The sequence below is a fragment of the Meles meles genome, chromosome 6 (assembly GCF_922984935.1).
Source record: "Meles meles chromosome 6, mMelMel3.1 paternal haplotype, whole genome shotgun sequence".
Classification (NCBI taxonomy): Eukaryota; Metazoa; Chordata; class Mammalia; order Carnivora; family Mustelidae; genus Meles; species Meles meles.
Window position 1 is genome coordinate 65378259 of NC_060071.1, and position 25109 is coordinate 65403367.

Consider the following 25109-nt stretch of genomic DNA (forward strand, 5'->3'; position numbering starts at 1 on the left):
AGCCTTATGCCAACAGCTGGGGCCGGAGCACTGGGCCAGCTGGGCCTGCCCTGCCCCTGTGACACATGGGTAACTGGGACTGCAGAGGGTCAAGCTGGCTAAGCGGTATGGTCTGGGAACTGGGGTGGTACCCTTTGTCCTGGGCCAGGTTTCTTAAAGGGCTCATGATATGAAGTGGTGGCTGGAGGTTGGCAGTCTGGAGTATGACAGAATATAGTCTTTCCAGAAACTCAAGAACATTAGCTGGAGTTCTCCTCAGACCTGGACTACTCAGCATCTCCCCAGAACTGACGCCTACCAGATCCTTGCCCACCTCGCCCTCTATTCCCAGACCCTCTCTCGCACCAGGAACCTCAGTAATGCTCCTTTGTGTTCCCAGAACGAAAAGCCCCCTCGGCCTCAGGCTTCCCAACCCTGTTCCTGTCCCCACATTATTCGGTTGTTGTCCCAAGAGGAAGGGGTCTTTGCTCAAGATCTGGAGGCTGCACCCATCGAAGATGGTATTGTCTACCCGGAGCCGAGTGACAGCCCCACCCTGGATACCAGGCAAGAGTCCTTCCCTCACCAGACCTCAGGGGCCATGCCGTCTTCCTTTCCCAGGCTTCCCTTCCCTTTAGTTAGGGGAGGGCCGGCCCAGGTTCCTTGGGGCTTGCCCACCCCCTTGCCCCTGCCTCATCCCCAGCCCCACTCACGGTCAGGGAGACAGAAGCCAGGTGTCCCGGTGGTGCCACTCACCCTACTGACTGCCTCTTGCTTCCCCGTCTGGCCTTCCTGGAAGTGAGTTCCAGGTACAGGCTCCAGTCCGAGGGACCATGGGAAGAGTGTATCCAGGCAGCAGAGGCCCCGAGAAGCACAGTCCTGACAGCGCCTGCTCTGTAGATGACACTAGCAGCCGCCTCTCCAGCCCTGAGCACCCCAACGGAGGTGAGACTGCGGCTCCGAGGGAGGCCCATGGGCCGAGGCAGCCGTGGAGGCTCTGGCGAGGGGTGGGTGCAGCGTGCTGCTTCTCTCCCCCCCACATCCAGACTCGGAGAGCACGGAGCCCCTGAGTGTGGATGGCATTTCCTCAGACCTTGAAGAGCCCACCGAGGGCGATGAAGAAGAGGAGGAAGAAGAGGGAGGCACTGGCTCCTATGGGCTGCAGGAAGGCAGTCCCCATACCCCAGACCAGGAGCAGTTTCTCAAACAGCACTTTGAGACTCTGGCCCATGGGGCTGCTCCAGGTGTGGTCAGAGGGCCCGTATGTGGTCATGGCCATCTGCCCTCCTTCCCTCCTTGCCTGGCTGAGAGGGAGGGGCCATGGGAAGGCCGTGCCCTGGGGTTACCTTCGAGGGCAGGTAGAATCGGGGCGAGGGTGGGCTTCAGTTCATGATTTCTGTCACCTTGGTAGGGGCCCCAGTCCGGGTACCAGAGAGGACAGAGTCTCGGAGTATCTCTTCTCGATTCCTGCTGCAAGTGCAGACGGCCCCGCCCAGGTACCTCTCCCCACAGCAGCTTTCACTCTCTGACTAGGAGCTATGGCTCATTAGACCTCCTAGCACTCCCCAGAGGGCTTGTCCTGCCCCGAGGCGAGGCTTCTCCCTCCAAGGATGCCGACTTCTGTCTTCCCACATCAAACAGCATTGTGTACTCCCGTGTTTGGGGACCTCTGGCCTACTGGCTTCATGCCTGCCCTTCCCACCCAGAGCTTCTGGTGCTGTGAGAGCTTCTCCCCATCTTGGCAGGGAGGACTCCTAAGCCTTTGGGCCTTCTTCCCCATTTCCTTCCCATAGGGAACCGTCTCCATCCTCCTCAAGCCTGGCGCTGACAGCGAGAGCAGCCCAGATGCTGGCAGCTTCGGGTGAGCCCCTGAAAGGCAGCAGTGCCAGTCCTCCAGGAGCGCCCCCGGAGGCACAGCCCTCCCCTGGAAACGCCAGTCCCCAGCAGCCAGTCCCTGTGCTTTTGCCTCGACGCCGCCTCAACCCTGACAGCAGCTGGGCTCCCAAGAAAGTGGCTGCAGCCAGCACCTTAGGTGGACTCCAGAAGGCCCAGTCTGTGCAGAGTCTGGTGCTGCAGGGTGAGGAGCCTGAGGGGCTCAAGTCCAGGGAGTGGGGAGTGTGGCGTGCATGCACATGCTAGAGGAAGGTGGGCTGATTCAACCCTGATGTGCCCCTGTGCTTGCCACTGGGTGTCCCTTAGTGGGTGTGTGCAGGGCACAGCAACTCCTAGGGAGCTGTGAGCCTTAACGCCTGGGAAGCGTTCCTCACCACCTGACCTGTGTCTCTGTCTTCTCTGTAGATGAGGCCGCTCCACCAGGCCCATTGCTCTCACGGGAGACCAAAGCCCAGGAGGGCCTGTGCTCCCTGCCGCATGCCGACGGTTGTCCGTCTCGACCTCAGTCCCACCAGAACCCCACCACCAGCGCCATGGCCAAGATTTCCCGCAGCGTGTCTGTTGGGGAGAATTTGGGCCTGGCGGCTGAACCTCAGGCTCCTGCTCCTATTCGAGTCTCACCGCTCAGCAAGCTAGCCTTGCCCAGCCGGGCTCACCTGGTCCTGGACATCCCAAAGCCACTGCCTGACCGTCCTACCCTGGCCACGTTCTCACCTGTTACCAAGGGCAGGGCCCCTGGTGAGGCAGAACAGCCTGGCTCCCCAATGGGCCTCACAAAGGCTCACAGTACATCTGAGCGGCAGGCCTGTTTGGGGGAGGGTGGCCCTCCCAAGCCTAGGACAGAGTGCCCAGCTCCGCCTAGGCCCAAAAGCCCCTGTGCCCAGCAGCTGCCGGTCAGCAGCCTCCTCCGAGGCCCTGAGGACTTGCAGCTCCCACCCCCTGAGAAGACCCCCAGCCCCATGGAATGCACCAGGCCAGGGGCAGCCCTGAGCCAGGACTCAGGTGTGCACAGCTCCCCAGCTCTCATCTCCCGCCCCATCCTCTTTCTCCTATCTCTGTTGTCTCCTCTCTGGCTCCATCCCATTTCTGTACATCCAGCCTCTGGCGTTTTTGTCCTGTCTCTGCTCCTGTCTTGGTCTGTAAGTCACACCCCGATAGTGAGACACTCCTGTCAATCTTCATGACCTCCTTGTGACCTGCTTGCCCCTTCACCACCTTCTGGCTTCTTGTGCTGGGTCTGGCCCTCCCCTCAGGACCTTGTTTTCTGTGTGGTGTTGGGGGGCTGGCAGTGTTGGGAAGGAAGGAGGCGAGATGAAGTCAAGCAGAGGGGGTGTGCTCTTTCGGTAGGCCTCTCCTGCTCTCAGGGGCCCCTGGGCGGGGGGAGGCCTGAAAGGGCAGTTTTGCTGGGCCTCATTGAGTTGTATGTGTCCCCCCACCCCCCAGAACCAATAGTGAGCCTGGAGGAGTGCGAACAGCTTGTGGCAGAGCTCCAGGGCAATGTGCGCCAGGCTGTGCGGCTCTACCACTTGGTACGTGTTGGGCACCCATCGTGGGGGAGATAGCGCATCAGCAGTACCAGCTGAGAATCCGGAACAACCATGAGGCTCTTCCACTGATGGGTGGGCGGGGCAAGCAAGAACATCTCGGGCAGAGTAGGCGAGGGGCTTAGAGGCCAGGCCAGGCCTCTTGATTGAGCACCTACTGGTCCTCTCTGTCTGGAGACTTCCTCAGACTGGATTGGGGGTGGGGGTTGTGGAGAGACCCTATGTCCTAGTTTGCCTGGGACCTGGTTTGTTCTAGGACCATCCCAGTTTATGCCTGTTGTTCCCGTGTAATTATCAGCAGTAGCCCTTTGCCCACCCTAGACACAGTGGATGGTTCAGGAGGGCCTTCTCTGGGGGCAGGCTAGGCCCAGGTGGGCCCCCCCCTTTATATATCCACTGACAGGACATCCGTCCACTGTCCCTCCGACTCCCTTCTCGGGTCTTGCTGCAGGTGGCTGGCTGCAAGACGCCCTCAGCGGAGCAAAGTCGCATCACCCAGCTCCTCAGAAGCACCTTCTCCTCAGTGCGGCGGGAGCTCGAGGCCCTGGCCGGGGCAGTGTTGTGCAGCCCGGGTGGGAGCCCCGGGGCCGTGGGGGCTGAGCAGACACAGGCCCTCCTAGAGCAGTACTCAGAGCTGCTGCTTCGGGCGGTGGAGCGGCGCATGGAACGCAGACTCTAGTTCCAGAATCCCGTTCCAAGTGAATGTCCCCCTGTTCCAGACTGTAGCCCCTGCTCCACTCTCCAAAACCTGGAGGGGATGCTTGGAGTGGATAGCAGGGATCAGTGCTCAGAGGGGAAGCAGCTTTCCCAGCTACTCCTCATGGGGCCCCTGTATTTATTAATTTATTTCCCTGACTGTTGCCTCACTCTCTTGGAACTCCTGCCTCCACAGCCCCTTCAGTGGCTCACGCAGGGTATAGGTCTTGGATCTTTGTCATCTTGGTGCTGTGAGGAGTCAGAGGGCAGCCTGCCCCATCTGGGGGAAATTGGGAAGGGCTGGCCCTCTCTTCTTAGAAGCCATTTGAAATTACTGCAGGGATCAGCTCCCTGGGGGGGAGCACACACAGGGTATTAGGTGGGGTGGAAGTGAGAGGCCGTGTGTATCAGTGCCCTTCAACCAACAGCGGGAGCTTCACCTCTACCTCCACTTCCCCTCCCACACCAGCTGCACTCCCCTGGCTGCCAGAGCCAGGGCTGTTTTCCCCAGTTCCTGGCAGTTCCCAAAGGCAAAGCCCTCTAGCCCTCCAGGCATTTCCCAGCCATCAGGAGGCCGGAGTTGGTATCAAGGCCTGAGCCCCCCACATTCCACTCCCATTGCCCCCTCTAAGAGAGCCCTAGCATTCTCTCTCTCCCTGTGCCCCCCTTTCTCTCCTGGCCAGAACTTGTGGAGACAGCTGTGGGATGTTGCTGCAGGACAGTAAAGCCCTCTGCTGGGCAAACATAGAGCCCTGGCCTCCTTTTCCCAGCCCCTTGGTCTTCCCTGTCTTCCCAACCCTGATCCCCAGCAGGCTGCTAGACCCAGAGGCCACCTTCTCCTTGCATCCTGAGTGATGCTGGTGTTAGAACTTCCCTCATGGTTTACAGAGCACCGGCCCACCTTCTAAGGCCCTTGGCCACAGACGAAGACGGAGTCCACACACACACACACGTTCATTGCTAGAGTACTTGGCTGGCTGATGTGTGCCTGGTTTCCCTTCATATGCTACTCCTGCTTTACCACCCTGGCTCATGTGGAACCGTTAGGGAGCACGAAAAGGACTGGGACACACTAACCCGAATTCTGGATTTTTGGTGTCCACAACCTAGCCAGTCTGAGATGGCTCATAGGTTTCTGGTTTGGGTGGAAGGAGCCTCCTCAAAGGCAGTGCTGGGCACCCAGGACGTCCTGGGGACTGGAAGTTGAGGGAAGGCAGAGGCACGTGGGACTGCAGAAGGGGTCAAGAGACACACCGGAAAGGTGGTAGGTGGGACAGGTAAGTGCTAGAGGGGAGGGGGTAGATTAGAATCAGAAGGGCAGCTGTTAGGAGTGAAGGGAAGGATATAGGGCACAGCAGGCAGGTAGACTAGGACCAAGTAGTGAGGCTGTTGTTGAGTTGGGGTGAAGAACACGTGTCTCTGGGCCCTACTGCTTCCCTCTGCCTTAGGTCAGGGTAGCTTTTCTGAAGATTCAGGTCAGGAAAACCTGTGCTCCCCTGGAGAGGCCATGAGGTCCCGCTGGTTCTCTAGGCAGAAACTTAGAAATTGGTGTCCGTAGAGTGCTCAGCTCCTGTTTGCATCAGCCGGAGTGCACCAGAACAGATGAAGCCTATTTTCTCCCGCCTCACTCTTCCTAGTACCACCACCTGCACAGCCAAAGTGCAGAGAACCGCAGCCAAAGAACCGCACCCCAGCGGGGCTGCAGCTGCCCTGTGGGGTTTAGAAGTCTACTCCACTCCCCCTACCGGCACACTAGCCACAGCCCAGACCAAATAGGGCTCAGGCCTGGCCCTCTGGCCTGGGTTCCTCTCTATCCTCAGCCAGCCAGCCCCTCGCCTGAGGGAGCTACACTCCTGCTAAGGTTTGTGAGAAGGTGGCCGCCCTTTCCCTACCCCGAGCCGAGCGTCGTCGGGTGGGAGAGAGGGTCTTGAGGTCGGCCGGCGCCCGTCCCCTTCTGCATGTCTGAGGCCACTGGCAACTGCCGCCCCCCGCCCCGACCAGATTTGCCCTGACCCAGTTTTGAAACCCCCACCCCCTTATTTATAACTTTTATATTTTGTCCAGACCATGGCTCTTCCCTCTTCCCCAGGTCTCACGGGGCAGGGGCTGTTTTTAACTCGTCCGTTTGTACTGATGTATGAACTCGTCAATAAACACAATCATTTGTTAACTCCCGGATGCCAGCGAGTGGGCCAGGCGGGAGAAGGCGCGGCTTTTCACAGGCGGTGGGGTTAGCCGAATCGGGGCGGGCGGGGGCGGGGGGCTCAGCGGCTGGGGGCGGGGCCTCTCGGGGCGGAGTCTTCAGGGCGCGGACACGGGGCCTCGCGACAGCGGCGGCGTGATGGCGGAGGCGGCTTTGGACGCCGTGCGGAGGGAGTTACGAGAATTCCCGGCCGCCGCAAGGGGTGAGTGGGTTCACGCAGAGGCTGCGGCGGCCTCGCCTCGACCGCCGGGCAGCCTCACGACGCGGGCGGGACCTTGGGCATGCGGGGAACCGGGGCCCCGAGTGGGGAGCGCTCTGACCCTCCTGGGCCGCCGACACCATGGTTCGCCTGAGTTCGAGTCCTCAAGGAGCGCAGGAGCTCGTGCATCTGACTCGTTGCCGGCCCCTCTCCGATCACTCTTCTGTTCCACCCCTGTCCTTGTCCCCGTGCTGGGTCCTCAGCTCCCCTGCTCCAGTGTCCTCGTGGCCTTCTGGGGTGACTCTTTGCCCTACTCCCAAGGCCCGGGCCAGTCTTCCCCCTGGTGTGTTTCCCACAGTCAGCCCGTCCTGAGTAATGGGGTGGTCTGTTGTTGCCCTTCTCAGCCTTTCCTGTCGCTGTCTTCAGGTGGTCGAATGCTCCCTTTCCGAACCCTTTGCTGGAACGCTTTATTCTGGAACAGACTTCTACGAGCTGGTGCAGAGCTTTGGGAGAATTGTAGGCAGCTGTATAAGTAATCATTGACTTTACCCCTGCTTGTTTTTTTTTTTTTTTTCTCCTTAATTCCTTCCCTCCCATTTCTGTTTTACTATTAATTAGCAACACGTGCACGTGGCTTAAAAAAATTGATTTATAATGAAAGGATACCTCCCATTCTAGGCTCCAGTTTGCATCCTTCCAGAAATACTCAGTTTATATCTATACACACAGACACGCCTATATAGCTCCTTCTGTATGCAAGTGGTAGCCTGCTAAACACAATTTTCTGCACTAAGTATCCTGAAGTTCATCGTATATCCGTCTTAGTCTTTTTCACTCCTGTGTACTAGTTGGTAATTCACTGAATCTGCCTACTGTTGATAGGCATTTAGGCCATTTGCAGTGGTTTTTTTCACTAATGTTGCAACGAATATTTTGAGCCCCTCAGTACTAAGCACCTCAGTGTGTGAGGCTCTGAACAATATATTTAGAATATGGCACTGAATAAAACAAATTTCTGCCCTGGTGGACCTTACATTCCAGGTGAGGAGACAATCCTAGACACACGAAATGAGTTAATTATACAGTAGAAGAGATGGATTAGAAGATCAGTGTTGTGGGTAAAAAAGTAAAGCAGAATAAGAGATCTCAGGCCAGGTATGGAGGAGGGGGCACAGGTCCCAGTTTTAAATAAGATAGTCATGGTGGGTAAGCCTAGATAAAGCGACATTTGAGCACAGGCTTGACAAAGGGGGGGAAAGGAAGTGAGCTGCCCAGACATCTGAGAGAAGGGTCTTGCATGTAGAGGGCACTGGGACGGATGCCCTGAGGTGGGACCGTGCCTGGTATGTTCATGGAACAGTGATAAGGCCAGTGTGGCTGGAGCAGGCTTTCTGCACGTGTGTATTTTGTTGGTTAAAGTTCTAGCAGAACAACTGTTAGACCAAAGGAATTGTTTGAATTCCTTTTGAAATTCTTTCACATCGAAGCCTCGGGAGGGAGCAGTAGCCATTCTCAATAGGAAGTCTTTTAACTGGAGGTAGTAAAACTGAAATAATTGCAGAAAATACAAAAGGTTTAAAAAAAAAAAGCAGTTTCCACATATTTTAAGAATCTCAGTGAGAACAATAGGGAGATTTACAGAGCCCCCCAAATCGCCTTCCCTTTGATGGGACGGCCTAACTGGGAAGATCATGGGCCAGTGTCTCTCCCCGCCCACCACCTCCCCACTCCCCTTGCTCCCTTTTCTGCTTGGCAGGTTCCATCTTACCTCTCTAGACAGTGAAGCAATCGTGCATGCCAGCTCTTTTCCTTTTCAGTTTTCTTGGGCCTGCCAGGGTCTTCCCACTCAGTTCCAATTTTTGATCTAAAGACATTTACTTTCTGCCTGCAAAGCAAAGGTGACTTTGCTTTGGTGTGGAGGCTGACATAAGAGTTAGGGAATGACCTCAGAGAGAAAATTAGTGCAGTGGCCGCCCACTGGGGCCAAGACATTCAGGCTAGATCTCACGGATGAAACTAAAAAGTGAAGTCCCATGTGGCCTCTATAGAAGTCAGGAAAAAGGCATTCCAGTGTGAGTGAGCAGCAGGACCAAAGTTTGGCTCCACCTGAGAGTGTGGTAAGGGACGGGCACCAGACAGGAGGAAACCAGACTGGAAAAGTAGGTTGGGCCTGATCATGTAGCACCTTGAATGCATGCCAGGATGGACTATAATTTGTAAACTATCAAAGCATTTTTTTTTTAAACGAAGGGTATGACAAGATGAGATTGTATTTTAGGAAGATGACTGGGGCCAGGGTGAGGGGTGCTTTGCAAGGGAGTGGAATTAAGCCAAGGAAACCAGTTAGTTGACTGCAGCAAACAGCCAGCGAGGAGATGTTGGAGACTCTGTTTCAACCACTAAGCCAACATTTGCTGAGCACCGGCTGTGTGTTAGGGACCATTCTAGGACCTGGGGATACACCAGTGAGTGAGACTTGCATCCCTGTCCTTGTGGAGCTTGCGTTCTATTCTAGCAAGAGAGACCAATAAACAGTTTTGCTAAGGGAGGTACGTAGTGTGTTACGTGGTGATGAAAAAGGGAGAGAGAAGAAAAAAAAGGGAAGGGCTGTAGGATTGTTTGGGACAGGTTCCAATTTAAAAGGGTCACCAGGGAAGGAAACCTCACTGAAGTGACATTTGAGGACCCAAGGAAGTAGTCTGAATGTAGATAGCAGCAGAGGGGAGGTGGAGGTGGTTGGAGAGACAGAGGAGATGGCATCAGTAGAACTTCAGGACCACCCATAGGGTGACCAGAGTGAGGGAAGGAGGAGCCGAGAAGAGCAGATCTGTGAGAAGTGACACAGGGCCTCTGGAGACATCTGCGCAGGTGGCGTCATGCTCGACCTGCCTAAATGCACAAGGTAGCCTGGGGTGTCCGAGGGTGGTGATGCCGTTGGGTAAGATCAGAAACATAGTTGAGCCCTTACTCTTCCTCTTAGGGTGTCGTGGGGCAGCCTGTCTCCCCAGCTGGGTTGTAATCTTCTTGTGATGACAGTAGGATCCTCCCTTGATACCTCCATACGGGCCAAACCAAGTACTGAGTACATTCTAGGTGCTCAGTGAATGTATCACGGGGGAGGGTGCTTTCCAGAGTCTTGACTCACCCACACCAATCCGTGGCCTTGGGGCCTCAGCTCTGCTCATTCTGGAGCTCCCTGCACCACCTGAAATGGCTGCCTGCCCTCATGGCTGCAGGGGGGTTGGGCACTGCAGAATGGGAAAGCCGAGGGGTCACTGTATGGGGCTGGACGTGGTCTCGAGGAGGGTTTGGGTTTGGGGCTGAGCAGCAGCCTCTGGCCCTGTGGACCCTGAGGGCCGCATCTTGGTGTGTTTGTGGGTGCTTCATACTTTCTCCCTTAAGGCTCCCTCTTTCATCAGTTCCTGGTTGTCCAGGTCCCTTGGTCATCAGTGGGCATCATTCAGTGGTGACAGTGTGCCCCGCAGAGGGAGGGGCAGTAGCTGGGTGCTCTCGGCTTCAGCCCCTCTCCACCTCTTTTTCCCAGAGCTCAGCGTGCCTCCTGCCGTGCCCTACCTGGACGAGCCCCCCACTCCGCTCCACTTCTACCGCGACTGGGTCTGTCCCAACAGGCCCTGCATCATCCGTAATGCCCTGCAGCACTGGCCAGCTCTGCGGAAGTGGTCCTTCTCCTATCTCAGGTGGGGGCTGCCCTGGGGGGTGTTGGGTAGTACTTGATGGTATTTGGGTGCGGCTGAACGTCCTCTCCTCCAGAGCCACAGTGGGCTCCACAGAGGTGAGCGTGGCTGTGACCCCCGATGGCTACGCCGATGCCGTCCGAGGGGACCGCTTCGTGATGCCTGCGGAGCGCCGCTTGCCCCTGAGCCGAGTGTTGGATGTGCTAGAGGGCCAGGCCTGGCACCCAGGGGTCCTCTACGTGCAGAAGCAGTGCTCCAACCTGCCCACCGAGCTGCCCCAGCTTCTGCCTGATCTTGAGTCCCATGTGCCCTGGGCCTCTGAGGCACTGGGTGAGTGACGATGTCGGCCTGGCAGGGAAGAAATGGGGAGGAAGGAGTCAGCTCTGCTTGCAGCCTCTCCCTTGGGTGATGACTTGGCCCACACTCTTGGTCCCTCAGGGTCGGGTTTTGTGCACTAAACACCCAAGTCTCCAGGCCATGACTTTGAATTGAACAACTGAACATTGCTATCCTCCTTTGTGCCCCAGGGGAAGAGGCCCCTCCTAGAACTCACCTTCCTCTATTTTCTCCTTGTGAGTCTCTGGTCCCCCCTTCCAGGCTCTGGGCCAGTATCACTGTATGGTGGTTATTCCTAGCCTGGCCTTGGAGGACAGCCCCTCCTAACTTGCTCTCTTACCTCCAACCTGCAGGAAAGATGCCTGATGCTGTGAACTTCTGGCTGGGGGAGGCGGCTGCAGTGACGTCTTGTAGGTGTCAAAGGGATACAGAGGTGGGGGAGGAGGGAAGAGGAGGCTAAGAGTGGAAGGTTGGGTCTGGATGGAAGTTAGACTGAATATTCTCTCCAGGATTTCTACCGGGATTCTGGGGTTTCCACACGACGGAGGGCCTCCCGGTAGCTCAGGCTGGGGAAGGTCGCATGGCACTGGCAGCAGAGGACATGGTTTCTTCTAGGTCTCTAGAAAGCTCGCCAAAGGCCAGATAGGTCAGGGGTGAACTCAGGGGTGAACTCAGAAGAGCCGGGTTCGCTTGAATTCCCCTCTTGGTAGAGATGAGTCCTGATGAGCATCAGGTCCCTGGTGAGCCGAGATCTGAAACGCCGAATGCTTGCCCAGCTCCTCACCATCCCCTTGAGCCTCCCTTGTGCTCTTCTTTTAGACCATCTGTCACATCTGTCTTGGGGCAGGGCCCTGAATGTGATTATTTGGCTCCTCCTGTGCCCTGACCCTCATAACCTTGCCCACTGGCCTTCTTTGTATTGGCAGTACATAAGGACCACTACGAGAACCTCTACTGTGTGGTCTCAGGGGAGAAACGCTTCCTGCTACACCCACCCAGCGACCGGCCCTTCATCCCCTATGGTAATGGGACTCTGCCTGCAGGGGCTGGAGAGCAGGAGGCCAAGGTAGAGGGAGGCCAGTGAGGGCCCTGGGTGGGCTGGTTTGCCAGGCCTGAGGTGTGGATGCAGTGTTCCACTTGTACTCAGGGAGCAAGTGGGAGGAACTGAGAAGCCGCAGCCATTTGAGTGTCCCCACACCTTTCTCTGATTTCAGAGCTATACACACCGGCGACCTACCAGCTAACTGAGGAGGACTCCTTTGAGATAGTGGATGAAGAGGCCATGGAGAAGGTGTCTGCCTTGTTCCTGGGCCCTAGGGAGAGGGAAGGGTCGGAGCCTGGTCTTTGAGGAGCAGGCACAATGGAGCTCGGGAGATGGCATCTGACTCTGAAAGATCCCTAAGTCGGGGCCCTCCCAGTGCTGAACAGGGCCAGGCTTGTGGGCTTTACCTTTGGATGGGACAGAGCTGCAGGGTCTGGGGGCTTTGGACCTGCTCCCCAGCATCCATTGTGTCCCCAGGTACCCTGGATCCCACTGGACCCGCTGGCTCCGGATCTGGCCCGGTACCCCAGTTACAGTCAGGCCCGGGCCCTTTGCTGCACGGTGCAGGCCGGTGAGATGCTCTACCTGCCGGCCCTGTGGTTCCACCATGTGCAGCAGTCCCATGGCTGCATTGCAGGTGAGGAGCTGGCCCAGCAGGGCAGCTGGGCGGTGGGTTGGGGTGGCAGGTAGTTCAGAAGGGGACCTTTGTGCAAGGGTCTCCATTTTGTCCACAGTGAACTACTGGTATGACATGGAGTATGACCTTAAGTACAGTTACTTCCAGCTGCTTGACTCTCTTACTAAGGCCTCCGGCCTCGACTGATGGAGCCCTGCTGAACACTGCCTACATTGCCAACTGGGGGAAAAGGTCGTGTCCCTCCCTGGCCAGGTCACTTCCAGAGGCAACCCAGAGTCATTGTGCTGTCTACTGGCCTAGCTCAGCTTGGGATCAGCAATAGAGGACTTGGGGGGGAGGTGACCTGGAGGTCCGGGAGGTGCCAGACAGGTCTGGGTGTGGGCTCCCAGGAAGTTGCCATACAGGTGAGGCAGCAGCTTGTCCCGGGGGGAGGCGTGGGGCTTCAGGTGTGGTGCCACCTCTCACTGGCCCTGTGGCCTTGGGCAGCTGATCGTCTCGGAGCACTGGTGTCCTGTCTGTAAGACAGAAGGTTGCTTCCTACCCTACAGGGTGTTGGGAGGCTCAGAGAGAGCGCCTTAGGGACCATAAGGGCTGGCATGGTGGGAAATGCGCAATAAAAGATGACTGATTTACGTGTGCTGAGACTCCCTCTCGAAGGTGCCTTCTGTGGTCTGGTGAGGGCTGGAAGGTTCAGTTAAACATTTCAGGGTTACTCTGATGGGGGCTGAGGGCCAGTTTCAGACCGGAGCCTGAGGCGCTCTCAGCTCCCAAGACCTCTCTCTCCGTGATAGCCATCACAACCATTCTCGGGGCAAGTGCACCTCACTGACTCGGCCTGTGAAGCCGCGCTGAGCTTTACTCTGCCTTGTTGGCTGTCCTCCGGCTCCAGGGCAGCTGGTGGGGTTTGGAGCCCCCAGGGACACTCCTGCTTCTCCCACAACAAGGACAGGTAGGGGACAGAAACCCCTGCCCTCTACCTCCTCAGGGGTCCCTGCACTCCGACCCCCTCCCTCCCTGCAGCCACCCAGACCTGGAAGAGCCCCCATCCCTGAATGCCACCCGGAGGCCTCATCATCCTGGCCACCCGGCTCCAAGGGTGGAGGCAGCCACGCACGGCTTGGGAAGGCTGCACGGAGTAAACCACACCCCTGCCGGGTTGTGACGGGCCTGAGGCACTGAGGTTGGCCAAGTGCTTCAGTCAGGACCGGGCATTCCTGTCCTACTGGCACTGAAGGTTGTGAAAGACCCTGTGACAGGGGACGAGGCTCTTCCACTTGCTGCTGCCCTGGGCCTGCTTCCTGCTTTCTAGATGTCAGTGGCCCTTCTACGTGTGGGCACAAGAGCAGGGGTGGGTGGGGTTGGCGCTGATGGTGACGGCTGGAGGGAATGGGTCTTCATGGGTGGTAGGCCCCCATCACGGAGGTATCTGAGTCTCCGCATAGGTTTAAGGTCCCTCTTTTCCTCCACAGGTGGCTTGTCCTGGAGTGGGTGTGAGGCTTGGGTGGAGTGGAAGCAGTTGGGAGGGACCAGGGAGGAGCTTGGGGCCAGCTGGTACATCACTGGCCCTGGGTTAAAAAGCCAGCAGTCCTCGGTCCTGCATCCACTGCCTGCCATTTGTGGCCCTTGAGGACAGTCAGCCTCATGGCTCTGGTAAGACCTGCTAGGGCACGAGGCCCTCACTGTGAGCCTTGGTCCTCCTGGGGCCTGGTTAATACTATTTCTTCTTTAATTTTTATTTATTTATTTATTTATTTTTAAAGATTTGTTGATTTGAGAGGGAGTATGCATGTGGAGCTGGGGGTGGAGAGGGGGCAAAAGGAGAGAATCTCCAGCTGACTCCCCACTGAGCTTGGAGCCCCATGCCTGGGGCCCGAACTGGGGGCGCCTGGGGCCCGAACTGGGGGCGCCTGTGGCTGGTCCTCACCTAAGCTGAAATAAAGAGTTGGATGCTTAACTGAGTCACCCAGGTGCCTCCAGCCTTAATGCTATTTCTTACTGGGAGCTGTGGGTGTCTCCAGGTGTGGAGAAGGGAGTTGGTGGGGGATGCCAGATGTCAGATGAAGGTGTCCTGTCCTAGTGATGGGCTCCAGACAGAGTTCCCTGGCCTGTGGGTTTGAGCCCTGAGAACCCAGGCTCCCAGGAAGCGGGTGCTCCCAGGCTTGGACCGTGGCGGCTCCAGGGTGGACACTGACAGATGTGTTTCCCCAGCTCTGCTCCTGGACTGCATCTTTCAGGACCCTTCTGAGGCCAAAAGAAATAGTCGGTACAGGCTTCCCTGGCACACTTGCCGTGGTTTATATCCCTAGATCCACGTTCATGGCTTTGAATGGACCCACCTGGGGACCCTCTTTCGCCTGACCCTGTAGCCCCTGGAGGACTTGAAAACCTGTGGGAGGTGGGAGCTGCTAACTGCTGTTCCTACTGAAGCAGAGGGTCCATTTCCAGAAATGATTCCTGGCCAGGGGTGGAGAGGCTGTCTGAAAACCAAGTCTGTGTTCTTCATTTCTGTTTCTCCAAAGAGAGGGTTTGCTTACCTGGAGCATGCCTCCATTTAGCTGCTTAACTAGGGGAGAGGCCCCACCAGGGGGTCCAAGGACAGGTTGGGTCTTAACATGCTTCTTCGCCTCTCTCTGGAGCCTCCTATTCCCCCAGGCCTCCTGCCACCCAAGGCCAGCCTCCAGGCCACTTAGCAGGGGTTAGCTGGGATGTGTTAGCTGTAGGGTTGAAGGACTGGAAGACACTTTAGCAGGAACTGGAAGCAGGTGAGTGTGGGATGGAGAGCTTGAGTTGAGCCAGCCTGGTCTATCCTGGCCTTGGACCTCACACAAGTGACTAGCCTTTCTGTGCTTCTGTTTCCTTGTGGGACTGGTTATAATAAGTAGTCCCTACACGTAGGGCAGTTGTGTGATTAAACAAATGAATGTACGTAAAGCCCTTGGACCAGCGCCGGCCCCGAGTGTTGTGTAAGTGTTGGTGGGTAGCTGCTACCGTAGCCGCCTTCCCTTTCAGGGCTCTGATGGGGTGCAAAGCAGCCATGTGGCTGGGCAGGGCCAGTCCCTTTGGGTCATGATTATTAGTCTTGGAGGGGTCACCCTGGCCTCTTCTTTGACCCTTGTCTCCTTCGGGCACAGCAGCCTCCAGCAAGCCTGTCCTCTCCCCACTCTGCAGGCAAAGATTCCTGGGACCTGCTTGCTCACCGTTCGTGTCCTGCAGGCCCATGGCCTGCCCTCGAAGGACCTAGGTGAGTGTTGGACCCGGGGGGACAGTGGCATTGTAGCTGGGTTCACAGTGGGACAGGGCCAGTGGGAAGAGACTCCAGGGCTGGGGGTGCAGGAAGTCCAAGAGAGGGTGCCAAGAGGAGATACTGGGTCGAATGTCAGGTAGGCCCTCAGCCTCTCTTCCTCCTCCCTCCTGACCCAGCCCCATTCCATGGGTCTCGGCTTCCGGGGGCTGCTTGTGATGGAAGGTCATGGACTCTGGGGAGCTGGGCTGGGTTGGGCTCTTGGCCATTAGCAGGCACTTGTTCCCCTTTCCCACAGTGACCCCGTCTGACTGCTATGTGAGTCTGTGGCTGCCCACAGCCTCTAGCCACAGGCTCCAGACACGCACGGTCAAAAACAGCAGAAACCCCATCTGGAATCAGAGCTTTCGCTTTCGAATCCACAGCCAGCTCAAGGTGGGCCCACTGTCCCTGCTAGCCCTCAGTCCGCACTCTGACCCGCTCATCTTCCTACTCCACTCCTCCTTCCTGCAGCTCCTCACTCTCTTCCTTTCCAGAATGTCTTGCAGCTGCAAGTCTTTGACGAGGATCTTCTGACCAGTGATGACCCCATGTTGTCAGTGCTGTTTGACTTGGGGACTTTGCAGGCTGGGGACTTTCGCCGAGAGAGCTTCTCACTGAACCCTCAGGCAAGGCTGTACACAGGGTAGCGGTGGGGCTCAAGCCCAGGGAGGAGAGTTGATTTGGAGGAGAGCTGGGAACATGGCCCTCTTCTCCAGTGAGTGGTCTAGGCTCCCCGGCATCTCAAAGGCCACAGTCAGCCAGGACCTGCTGTCACTGAGGAACAGTCCCATCTCCGGCCCTCTTTCTTGGCCCTTAAGCCAAGAACAGCTTTCTAGGAGCCCCCCAGAGAAGGTGGACAGAGCAACCTGGAGATGGACATTGGTTCTCCCCACCTTTGGGGCCCAAGGAGCCCCAGCTGGCATCTGCATTAAAATCTAAACACATGCTCCTCTCTCTTTCTAACTTGCCCCTTTATTTCTGCAGGGTGAGGAGCGGCTAGAAGTTGAATTTCGGCTGCAGAGACTGTGAGTCAGGAGCGATGGGGTGATTCCTGGGTGGGAGTGTTTCTTTTGGGGAAGGACAGAGCCCAGCACACGCAGAGCTGACACCTTTCCCTGGGAGACCGCCAGTGATGGTGGGGGGATGTCTTGTCCTTGAAGGGTGAGAACCTGGAAAGCTGGGCTTGCACTGAGGGTCACTGGGGGCTCTTTCCAGGACAGACTGTGCTGAGCAGCTTGTCAGCAATGGCATCCTGGTGGTGAGTGCAGAACCCCTCCCTCAGGCCCTCGTTCCTGGGCCCAAAGCTTGGGCCCCCATTGGGGATTCAGGGATTGAGCTGAGTTGGGGAGGCCGTGGGATTTCAGTTCTTCAAGAGAATACAAGCTCAAGCATATGTTTCCTGACTCAGGGCCAATGTAATAAGGTGCTGAGGACCAAAACCAGGGTACGGGGAGGGTGGGGGCCTCTAGCAGGGAGGGGTTCAAGTCTAAGGGGCTTTCTTAATGACTCAGGCCCGGGAGCTCTCCTGCTTGTATGTTCGACTGGAGGAGGCAGGGGACCAGAAACGTAAGTCTCTGACTACTAGGATAGCCCCCAGCCCTCTGTCCTTGTCTTCCCCTTTCTAAGGGGACCCTGGAAGGGACCTTCCATTAGCTGCCCTCAGCTCTCATAGGCCTTGGTAGAGGTGAGGGGCAGATCCATGCTGGGGCTCCCCAGGACTTGAGTGTGTCCCTTAGTCCGCAGAGGAGGTATGGTGGGGGCTCCATCACCCAGCCTGTTCCTGTGCCAGTCTTCCGTTTTGGTGGGAGGACGGAAGTGGCCCTCAGGCCCCTTAGGCAAGACAGCCTTGGGCCTCTGAGGGCCAAGATCTCACTGGCAGCGTCTCTGCTCTGATTCCCGTTTCCAGAGTCTGAGGGCAGAGTTCAGCTTGTGGTTCCTGGATCCTGTGAGGGTCAACAGGAGGTTTCCGTGGGCGCTGGCCCCGTCTGTTTCCATTGCCCGGCCTGCTGGGAGCAGGAGCTGGGTATCCTTCTGCAGGTAGTATGCGGCTCCCTCATATGGGGCAGGGCCTGCGGGGTCTTCCTCCCTCCTTCCCTCCCCGCTTGCTCCTGGCCGGCCCCTCTGCTCGTGCTGAGCCCCTTGCCCCATCACTCTAGCAGAATCAGGCATCCGGAGAAGAGGGTGGGGTCGACGGCCTCCTACCCCTCTTCCTGCTGCTTTGTCACTCCCTGGGGGCAATGGGCGAGGTCCTTGCTTGGAACCAAAGGGTGTTCTGAGGTCTTTTTTCATCCTCCTGCAGGGTGCCCCTCGAGAGCAACTGAAAGTGCCCCTAAGCACCTTGCCTTCCGGCCAAGTAGTGAGGCTTGTCTTCCCTACATCCCAGGTACTTGATCACCAGAGGAAGAATGCCAGGAGCATGGGCCAGACCCTAGGCCTTGTGGGGCTGGCTAGGTAGGAGCTGCGGTATTTGGGCCAGGCTCTGGGGAGAGGGGTCCTCTGAGCAGCCCTGCCTTCAAGCCTCAGGCCTTGCCCCTTTGGAGATGGGCGGAGGCCCAAGGGAGCATAGGGGGCATCATAGGGTGTGACTTGGGCTGAGGTGAAAGAAACATGGTGGCCGACTTTTGTGACTGGTGTTTATGGTTTCCAGGAGCCCCTGATGAGGGTGGAGCTGAGAAAAGAAGGGTGAGAGCCGGCTGGGAGAGGGCGGCAGCAGGGGGGGGGGGGGGGGGGTTGGTGGGGGGGGTGTGGAGGGGTTACCTAAGCTTGAGACTAAGGCAGAGAGAGCGCAAGGGAGCTGCCAGAGGAGAGAAATCACGCTCCCTTTGGGTGGCAGCTGTTGTGGGTGGACCTTAGCTAACCTTCATGAGACAAGAGGAGTCCCCCAACCTGGGCCCTTCCTCACACGCCTGGAAGACTAGCTTTTCACCTTGAAGAGGTGGGAGCACTGTTTCTTATCTCTTTTGGAGTCATTTTTGGATGGGCGAGGGAGCAAAGCTCAGGGTGGGAGCAGTAGATCTGTGGTGGTGGGACCCACCCAGGGGCCGCCATGCAGCCTGGGACCCCAGCATTTTTGGTCCTGCGAATCCACTTTGTTGCCTTCCTGTGGTGCTGTGGCGGTCCGGGATCACCTTCTCCCCCTCACAGCCATACACCTCATGCTTCAGGCCAGGCAGGGATGAGGGCTGGGGAGAGGGGTGGGAGTTGGCAGTGGGTTTCTCAGGGGAGGCAGACCCGGCTACCTTGTCTGTGACGATGCGGGGAGCTGCCTCCTAGCCCCTTCCTTCCCCACTAGACTGAGGGAGCTGGCGGTGCGGCTGGGCTGTGGCCCCTGTGCGGAGGAGCAGGCCTTCCTGAGCAGGAGGAAGCAGCTGGTGGCCAGAGCCCTGAAGCAGGCCCTGCAGCTGGATGACGACCTGCAGGAAGACGAGGTCTGTGGACCATGTGTACTGGGCAGGCTGGGCGGGCGCAGAGATGAGGGCTTGTTTCTTTAGCAGAGCAGAGCTCGGCCCGCCTCCTGTGTGCCTGCCCCTGCGCTGCTTCCCTGTCAATGCAGCAGAGCATCGCACCGGGCACCTGGAGCTGTAAACCACTGTCCTTCTCCTTATTTCTTCATTCTTGGCCTCGTCCAGGTTTTGGGACTTGGGTCCAATCTGCCCAGTCAGTGGGACATGCAGCCTGAGGGCTGCCCGTGGGCCTGGGGGAGCCTCTGGAGGCTCACATTAGCCTGGGGCATCTCCTGTCAAGAGGGAAAGGAGTGGCTCTGTGGGAGACTTTTTTGAGGTGGCTGTGGGGCTTCCAGAAAGTGGTCACCAGACTCCTCAGGAGCTAGGGGTGAGGAGGTGAGGCCTGGAACTTGTCCAGTTGTACTGGAGTTCTTAAAACCAGGTAAGTCCAATCCTGGAGAGGCTACTTCTGATTAGATCCTCCTCAGCAGGCCTGCCTGACCACAACTGGTTCCAAGAGCCTTGCTCAGGTCTTGACTGGCCTGGCTGTGCTCTCTTCTAGGTCCCCGTGGTCGCTGTCATGGCCACTGGCGGTGGGATCCGGGCAATGTTGTCCCTCTACGGGCAGCTGGCTGGACTGAGGGAGCTGGGGCTCTTGGATTGTGTCTCCTACATCACAGGGGCCTCGGGCTCCACCTGGTGAGCTGGTGGCATGTGTAGTGCAGGAGTCGGGGGGTGGCGGGGCTCTTGTAGACCCTGTGGGTGCCTCTGACCCAGCTGGGAGAGAAGGGAGAAAGGATGTGCTGGAGGGAGACCCGCGTAGCAGGACTATTGGAAGGTGCCTGCTGGACTGGGATAGAGAGCCCACGGTGTGCAGTGACCCCTGGCTTTGGCTTTTCCCAGGGCTTTGACCAACCTCTATGAGGACCCAGAATGGTCTCAGAAGGACCTGGCGGGACCCACCGAGTCCCTGAAGACACAGGTGACCAAGAGCAAGTTGGGCGTGCTTGCCCCCCGCCAGCTGCAGCGGTACCGGCAGGAGCTGGCTGAGCGGGCCCGCCTGGGCCACCCGCCCTGCTTCACCAACCTGTGGGCCCTCATCAGTGAGGGCCTGCTGCACGAGGAGGTGTGGCTGGGAGATGGGGAGATGGGGAGCGGCCCCTGGCAGCAGGGCGGGCAAAGGTCTTGGGCCCCAGAAAGCCACAGCTTGAGGCTCGAATCCTCCCCTTCCACCAGCCCCGTGACCGCACACTCTCAGACCAGCGGGAGGCCCTGAGTCGTGGCCAGAACCCTCTGCCCATCTACTGTGCCCTTAACACCAAGGAGAAGGGCCTGACCACCTTTGAATTTGGAGGTGAGCAGCCCTGGAGCCGAGAGTGGCGCCCTCATGGCCAGCAGGGTGAGAGGGAGCTGGGCGTGTGTGTAGAAGGTGGGTGTTTCACTCCCTCCTTCAGGGCCAGGTCTCACGCTTGTGCCAGAGACTGTCATCCTACCAGAATCACTCATGCGAAGGGTGCCTGCAACCAGCCTGGGCCTCTGGGTCACCAGGCTGCCCTGATGTGAAGCCTGTGGTGTTGGAGGGTGCGGGGGTTCTGATCCCCACGGTGAGGCTGTGTTGTCTCCCACAGAGTGGTGCGAGTTCTCCCCATATGAGGTTGGCTTTCCCAAGTATGGTGCCTTCATCCCCTCTGAGCTCTTCGGCTCTGAATTCTTCATGGGGCGCCTGACCAAGCGGCTTCCTGAGTCCCGAATCTGCTTCCTCGAAGGTGAGGGTGGGGCCTGACAGGTTTGGGAAGCTGGGTAGTGGGGAGAAAGGGCCCAGGGTAGATGGCAGGCCTCCACCTCTCTGCTCAGTCACGGGGCCGTTTCCTGGTCTAGGATGGGTCAGGTTGTGATGGGGTGGGGGACTGTCGCCCTCGTGTCCCTCTCTCAGGTATCTGGAGCAACCTGTATGCAGCTAACCTCCAAGACAGCTTATACTGGGCCTCGGAGCCCAGCCAGTTCTGGGACCGCTGGGCACAGGATCAGGCCAGCCGGGGTAGGTGCTGGGGCTTCTTGGAAGGAGCTGGATACGCAGCCACTGGGGTAGCGGGGGCATGGTGGGCTGGCCTTTGGGAGTCCATGGAAACTGGGGTAAAAGTTCAGGGGTCCCCATTTCCGAAAAGACATTCCACTTTCCCCTTTCTTGACTGTGCAGACAAGGAGCAGGTCCCTCTTCTGAAGATAGAAGAGCCTCCCACGGGGGCCGGAAGGATTGCAGAGTTTTTCACCGACCTTCTGACACGGCGCCCACTGGCCCAGGCCACCCATAATTTCCTGCGTGGCCTCCATTTCCATAAAGACTATTTCCATGATCCTTACTTTTCTACCTGGAAAGGTATCTTCTCTCCCTGGTCCCAGCTCTCCAAGGTCTGCCCATGGCCACCTGAGCCTTGGGTCTCTGGTCCAGACATTGACACCCTCCGACCCCTGGGCTGCAAGCTTCTTGAGCTTAGTTTGCTGGGCTGCCTAGACCAGCAAGCTTTTTTCCTCTCCTTATTTTGGGGACCAGGGCCCCTCTGGGGGGAGGGGTGGTCTTGGGAAGTGGCAGGGCAACTCCAGCAGGAGAGCTCAGGGACCAGAGACAGAGCTGGCTTCTACCAGCAGCACGGAGCTAGCATTAGGCTCAAGGGATCTGGTGCCCTCAGCACCAGTGACAGCTGCTTTTCCACCCCCTCCCCTTACTCATTCCAGCCACCAAACTGGATGGGTTCCCCAACCAGCTGACACCTGCCGAACCTCACCTTTGTCTGCTGGATGTTGGCTACCTTATCAACACCAGCTTCCCACCCCTTCTGCGGCCCACACGGGATGTGGACCTCGTCCTGTCACTGGATTACAACCTCGAAGGAGCCTTTCAGGTGGGCTGGGGGGCAGGTGTGGCAGGCAGGCCAGACACCGGACCTGGCCTGACATTCTAGCTCCTGCCTCCAGGGACATCTACCTTAAAGTCCAGTATCTGGTCCAAGTTCCCTTACGGGCTGAGACGAGACACCATGTGAATGGCGTCCTGTGAATTCTGGATCCTATGATTTTACCACCAGGGGAAGTTTGACAGGGAGAGGTTTTTAAGTGTATCTTATATTTGGGACTCCTTTGGGTCCCCTGCCACCCACCATTTGGTCCTGAACCTCGGGAACCCTCTTGATGTCAGTTTTCGTTCGTCCAGTAAAGTTTCTGGGAGTTGTTAGCAGCCCCTCGCAGCGGAGCTGTGTTCAAGCACTTTGCAAAGTCTGGACTGGCCCTGGGGGTCTGCCTGGGTTGGATTTGGCATCTGGGTACCTAGTCCCAGGGGTCTCAGCTGACCTCCCCGTTCAGCTGGCCTGGTGTTGGAGACACTGGGGAGCCCCACGGGCCCCGCCCTCTGACCCCTTTCTTCCTGCCGTGCAGCAACTGCAGCTCCTGGGCCGGCTGTGTGGGGAGCAGGGCATCCCGTTCCCGCCCATCTCGCCCAGCCCTGAGGAGCAGCGCCAGCCTCGTGAGTGCCACTTGTTCCTAGACCCAGACTGCCCCGACGCCCCGGCGGTGCTGCACTTCCCTCTGGTGGACGACTCCTTCCGGGAGTATTCGGCCCCGGGTGAGCCCCCAGCCCCTTGTCCTCCCGGCCCGGCCTTCATGCCTCTCCCCGGGGGACCCCCAGCCTCAGCTCCACGCCCTCCCCCAGGCATCCCACGGACCTCCGCAGAAAAGGCAGCTGGGGAGGTGAACCTGTCTCCCTCTGACTCCCCCTACCACTACTCGAAGCTGACCTACAGCCCAGAGGACGCAGACAAGCTGCTCTGCCTGACTCACTACAACATCTGCAACAACCGGGAGCAGCTGCTGGAGGCCCTGCGGGGCGCCGTGCTGCGGAGGCGACAGCGCCGGCACCACCAACCCCAGTGAGGGCGGGGCGGGGCGGGCTCAGGGCTTGCCCCCGCCCCTCCCTCCCCAGGTCCCTCAGACTCCCACCCAGGAGACCCTGGTGGACAGGAAGAGTTGGGGCAGACACTCCTCACCCAGGGTTCCAGAGCCCCTGGGGCCTGGAGGTCCTAGCCACGGCCCCCTTGCCCTCCGAGGCGCTTTGCCAGGCCATGTGCCCAGCACCACCCTGACAGGGCCCCACAGCCACCAGCAGCAGCCTTGTCCCCTACACGGGCCAGGAGCCTGAGCGGCTTAGAAGGGCTGGGCCTGGTCTCCTCAGGCCAGAGAGCAAAGCCACAGAGCCATCTCTGTGGCTTTGCTCTTCAAGCAAAGAGAACGTTTAGAGGGCCTGTGGTCACCCGAGGTAGACATGGGGGACAACGGCGTGAGCCCAGAGCAGTATGGATCCTAGTTGTGGAAGCACTCAAAGCCCTCGGCCCCTCTCCTCTTGCTCCCTTGAGTAACTGTACTGCATGAACTAGAGCAATTTATATATCACAGAGGCTCATATAAGTGTGAGGTGGGAACAGGTGACATCATGCCAGGCTTGTGGTTACACGTGACAAGGACTGGTTTGAAAAAGCTCTTGCCAGACCCCATCCGGAGCTAGTGAACAGGTGCGCCTGACTTCCCCTGAAGAGAAGACCACGTGTGCCCTGTTGGGGCCAATCTTTCTAAGCAGTGGGGAGGCCTGTTTGGCCCGGGGGGGGGGGGGCGTATTCTGCTGTGGGAACCCTGGCCCTGCACAGGTGAGTGGACACATAGGCAGTGGCAGCTGGCACCCCTGTCCTCCTCCCCCCCGTCAGACGGCTGCTTCCTGTCCCACAGCAGGGGCGATCAGAGGAGCCACAGGAACAAGAGAGTGACCTCCTACAGCAAGCGATGGTCTTGGTGAGGGCTGCCTCTTAACAAGGAACTGTCTGTTCCAGACCTTGGTCCTGGTAGCAGAGTCTCGGGCTGGTCTCCTAGAGGTTGTCCTTGTTGGTAGCCCTGAGGTTTGCTGCCACCTCAGGGTTTGGTTCAGTGTCCTGACCTGTTGGGGGAACAGGAAGGCAGAGTGAACTTAGGGCTTGGCCTCCCTTAGAACATTCCACTTTCTGCTGGTGCTGGGGTTGTGGTTGACAGGCAGCTGCAGGACTGACTATAGTGCGTAGAGGGGAGAGAACAGGTTCTTGTGACCCAACTCCCCCTGTTTGCTCTGGCCCACTGATGCTTGGGCACTGCCTAGGGCATGTAGCTAGTGTCACAGTGGAAAAAAATGGGGGCCCTGGAAGCCTTAGAAGCCACCATCCAGGGACAAAGCCTTATCATTCAGCAACATGTTCTCTGGATTTGAAAGTGGAGCCTGTGTGCCAGAGACCACAGCCATGGCCACCTTCTGAGGTGCTGGAAACGCTCCTCGGGCCTGACCTGGGGTGTCTGTGTGAGTGTATGTGTGAGGGGTGACAGCCTGACTTCTGGCCTGCTCGAGGATAGTAAGGTTCCCCTTTCCTGTTGGAACAGGGAAGAGCCAGAGAGGGGCAGAGTGCAGGCCAGATATGGCTAGCCAGCAACCCCTCTTCTGTCTTAGACAGGAAGAGGAGGTCAAGAAGTGAGCCAGGGGTGGACGCCCGGGGTATATTTACCTTGGGCCTGGCCGGGGCAGGGAAGGGAGGGGGAGCCGGGGGCAGGTGCCTGGGCAGGACCCTCAGCCTGCAGGAACTCCAGGGGTTGTGGCTGGCTGTGAGTGCTCACGGGCATCTCCCTCAGTGAAGAAGTCAGGGGACAGACGTGGAATCTGTGAGGAAAAGGACCCTCAGGGCCTGGACTCTGAGCAGAGGCTCGTACCTGATTGGGGGTGGGTGGGATGCTAGGATTTTCTATTGCTGAGGGTCTCAAATATGGGGGTTACCCCATACCCTGGCAGATCTGAGTCTCCAGATCTTGGGTGTAAGAGGGCTGCAGCTTTGCCAATCATGGGGCTTAGGACCCCCCCCCCCCCCCACACACACCTGCAGGTACCCTACCTGAGTGGGGCAGTCGGGCTGGGCATGCTCTCAGCAGTGTGCTCAGTGGGGAAGCCCCCTGTTCTGGCTGGGTGCTCCAGGCTCAGACTGTGGGCTGCAGAGCAAAGGGAGATCAGTGGTCAGTCCCAGCCCCTGTGCTAGGCCTTCTGTAGTCAGCAGACTCCCTGCATGTTTGTGTCTCTGCCCCTCACCCCACCACCCAGAGCCCTAC

General features: G+C 58.1%; 3 protein-coding genes across 6 annotated transcripts in view; all 3 read left to right on the plus strand.

Moving 5' to 3' along the window:
* The window catches only part of MAPKBP1 (mitogen-activated protein kinase binding protein 1), a 52047-nt gene extending 45765 nt beyond the window's left edge, over nucleotides 1-6282 (plus strand). For 2 of the 3 annotated variants that reach the window (XM_046007138.1, XM_046007137.1), the window contains 8 exons: nucleotides 380-546; nucleotides 779-924; nucleotides 1026-1223; nucleotides 1391-1475; nucleotides 1773-2056; nucleotides 2278-2874; nucleotides 3316-3401; nucleotides 3868-6282. In XM_046007138.1, the coding sequence (XP_045863094.1) occupies nucleotides 380-546; nucleotides 779-924; nucleotides 1026-1223; nucleotides 1391-1475; nucleotides 1773-2056; nucleotides 2278-2874; nucleotides 3316-3401; nucleotides 3868-4095 (1791 nt within the window). In that variant the 3' untranslated portion in view covers nucleotides 4096-6282. The remainder of the gene's footprint in view (nucleotides 1-379; nucleotides 547-778; nucleotides 925-1025; nucleotides 1224-1390; nucleotides 1476-1772; nucleotides 2057-2277; nucleotides 2875-3315; nucleotides 3402-3867) is intronic. The other variant, XM_046007139.1, reaches the window with a different exon arrangement.
* An 89-nt stretch (nucleotides 6283-6371) lies between these two features.
* On the plus strand, nucleotides 6372-12461 carry JMJD7 (jumonji domain containing 7). The gene is made up of 8 exons (XM_046007143.1): nucleotides 6372-6517; nucleotides 10059-10212; nucleotides 10286-10539; nucleotides 10899-10955; nucleotides 11472-11567; nucleotides 11760-11836; nucleotides 12065-12224; nucleotides 12322-12461. The coding sequence occupies exons 1-8, from the start codon at nucleotides 6454-6456 to the stop codon at nucleotides 12408-12410; spliced, it is 951 nt and encodes a 316-aa protein (XP_045863099.1). The 5' UTR covers nucleotides 6372-6453; the 3' UTR covers nucleotides 12411-12461.
* A 1139-nt stretch (nucleotides 12462-13600) lies between these two features.
* PLA2G4B (phospholipase A2 group IVB) lies at nucleotides 13601-25108 on the plus strand. Of its 2 annotated transcripts, XM_046007140.1 has the most exons (20): nucleotides 13601-13874; nucleotides 15393-15465; nucleotides 15764-15900; nucleotides 16002-16133; nucleotides 16492-16532; nucleotides 16723-16765; nucleotides 17019-17073; nucleotides 17414-17544; nucleotides 17807-17890; nucleotides 18155-18189; nucleotides 18800-18935; nucleotides 19513-19649; nucleotides 19854-20076; nucleotides 20187-20304; nucleotides 20579-20716; nucleotides 20884-20988; nucleotides 21148-21327; nucleotides 21684-21850; nucleotides 22380-22566; nucleotides 22654-25108. In XM_046007140.1, exons 1-20 carry the CDS (start codon nucleotides 13866-13868, stop codon nucleotides 22872-22874), a joined length of 2352 nt encoding a protein of 783 aa, XP_045863096.1. In that variant the 5' UTR covers nucleotides 13601-13865; the 3' UTR covers nucleotides 22875-25108. The 2 variants fall into 2 exon arrangements, with proteins under 2 accessions (XP_045863096.1, XP_045863097.1); XM_046007141.1 differs by lacking the exons at nucleotides 13601-13874; nucleotides 15393-15465 and having other exon boundaries at nucleotides 15803-15900; nucleotides 15979-16133; nucleotides 22654-25107.
* Nucleotide 25109: the final 1 nt, after the last annotated feature.